This window comes from Acyrthosiphon pisum, chromosome A3 (genome assembly GCF_005508785.2).
Source record: "Acyrthosiphon pisum isolate AL4f chromosome A3, pea_aphid_22Mar2018_4r6ur, whole genome shotgun sequence".
Classification (NCBI taxonomy): domain Eukaryota; kingdom Metazoa; phylum Arthropoda; class Insecta; order Hemiptera; family Aphididae; genus Acyrthosiphon; species Acyrthosiphon pisum.
This window is the reverse complement of record NC_042496.1, coordinates 30,142,284-30,144,528: the sequence shown is the minus strand read 5'-3', so window position 1 is coordinate 30,144,528 and position 2,245 is coordinate 30,142,284. Positions and strand designations below refer to the sequence as shown.

General features: G+C 27.6%; 2 protein-coding genes across 7 annotated transcripts in view; one reads left to right on the top strand and one right to left on the bottom strand.

Moving 5' to 3' along the window:
* LOC100570184 (nose resistant to fluoxetine protein 6) overlaps positions 1–2,245 on the top strand; it is a 125,830-nt gene that overhangs the window by 57,174 nt on the left and 66,411 nt on the right. The window lies entirely within an intron of this gene.
* Positions 1–2,245, bottom strand: part of LOC100568675 (nose resistant to fluoxetine protein 6) — a 43,152-nt gene that overhangs the window by 13,592 nt on the left and 27,315 nt on the right. For all 4 annotated transcript variants that reach the window (XR_003839765.1, XM_029491233.1, XM_029491232.1 and 1 more), the window contains exons 4-6: positions 1,379–1,563; positions 400–563; positions 89–257 (exon numbers count right to left, since the gene is read on the bottom strand). Coding sequence is in view for 3 of the 4 variants with exons in the window: in XM_029491233.1 (XP_029347093.1) it covers positions 89–257; positions 400–563; positions 1,379–1,563 (518 nt within the window). In the remaining variant the exon portion in view is untranslated. The remainder of the gene's footprint in view (positions 1–88; positions 258–399; positions 564–1,378; positions 1,564–2,245) is intronic.

Below are 2,245 nucleotides of genomic sequence, written 5' to 3'. Positions count from 1 at the left end.
TGTAGACATGATTTCCTTTTTAACTATGTACAATGTATTTACTTTAGGTACAAATATATAATATATAATTATAGTTTATAGGTCTTACTTCATACTTGGCGTCTACAAAATTACTCATAAAAAGCAGATTGGTCCACCAATACTTTTTACATGTCTCGGCTTCACTCCAGGTTTTTTGGGGCCACAGTGGCCCGTCTCCAAGATGAGGCACGATATTAGCTGTGATCACCATCATTGCACAATAAGCCGGTAACATTCTAAAATAATAAATTAAGATCGTGTTTATTATTGATAACAAATATTTTCCTTACGCCCTAATATTATGAACCACTAGTTCGTATTACTAACGTACAATTTCATTAGATTTATTAGTGTATAGGTATGACAAAATCGTTTTACCTTACTATTCGATAGATAACCGGTGACGCAAGCTTTATCCATACTGATCCTGCTTTCAGGAATATCGGAGAGATTGTGATGTACAAGATAAAACCACTAATGTAGAAAAACGGATCTACTAGATTCATACTAGTCAATAATATATCAGGTCCATATATGTACATCTATAATTGTTAGAAATAATTAAATTAATGGTATTTAGAATTTTTATTTGAACAGAGTTTAAGTAATATAGTTGAAAAAAATAAGTCTAAAATCTATCTAGTAAAATTAACTAAATAAATAACACATATAATGGAAGTCTGCTAAAATAATTTCTTCGTTAAAAATTAAAATACTAACTTTGTACCTATATTAGTTTTGCATCTGAAGTAATAAATTTATATTTTTTACTGAAAAAGTTGAAATCTATATATATATAAATTAATGTAAGTCTGTGCGTTCGTATTACCATGGTAACCAACCCCACGAGGTGAATTGATTTAAAAGAAAGGAAATGTATTTTATATGGATTTTTAAATAATATGTTAGGCAATATCCACATTCCACATATGTATTTCCCGCAATGTCAATGTGTCCACGTTGGAAATTTTAATGAGTACCTAGGGAGTTATTTAAGAATTGTAGAAATCGGGATCGATATCATTGTTAATTGATTAACTACCTATACTAGTATACTCATACTCGATCATCAATATAGAAAAAAATAACCGAATGTTCTTGATGCGTGATGTAAGGTGTAATAAAGGAAATGTGAAATAGATTAATTTATCATTTACACATATAACTATATAGGTAACTTACCTATAGTTATATGTCTGCTTGAAATTTCTTAGGGGTACGTAGTGCCATATATTTTTTTACCTAGTCTGCCCGAGTATTTTTAAACTAGCTCGGCGCCACTATGGGTATAAGTATGTAGCACACGATGAATAACACATCATTTATAATTGTTATTTTTAATATTTTCTTAACTCACATTTTCGATATATTTAGAATAACTTATAGGATATCCTGCTAAATACATGGATCTGTGACCAAATAAAATGAATATCATGGTTGTCACTTTCATACCATTCAGAAAATTCAATTCGTTCGTTTTATCATATTTTAACAATTCTTTGAGAGACTTGATAAATGAAAATGAAATGAAGAATTCATCATCTGTAAAATAAAAAATAAGTTATACCACAGAATATAAATTATATTATATTATATTATATAATACATTTTTACACGATTGAGCGACACCTCACTATTGTTGAACGATTTTGATCAAAGTTAAGTTTATTATAATTTTACTAAAAGTCTAAAATATTCTTAATTTTTATTTAATATTTTGATATTTATTTCGTAGATATATTATATAATAATGATTTTCAAAATGCATGAATAAGTTCGTAGATAATATGTCATAATAATTATATAACATAATATGCGAATAAAATTGCCTTATAGATTTTCAGAACTATCTAAGCCATTATTTAAGTATCAGTTTTTTATAAATAAATTAAGTATCTATTAATATCAACTGGTCGTTGTAAACACAGTAATAAGTATGATATTTTTTGGAAACAGGTATATAGAGTATAGGGATATATTAGATTCTGAGTGGGACGATGAATGTATTGATTTTACAATGATTTTTTTTTTTTTTTTTTTTTTTTTTTTTATTTTTTTTGTGTCTGTGTACACGATAAGTAGTCGAAATAATGCTACGAATTTCAACTTCAGTATCTTGTTCGATCAGAAAGTGAATATCGTTGGTGCATTGGGGAGGTCAAAATTTAAATTTCCCAGTAGTTTTCAAAAGCGCCGGGAAAAACAAAAGAAAAATTAAGGAAAA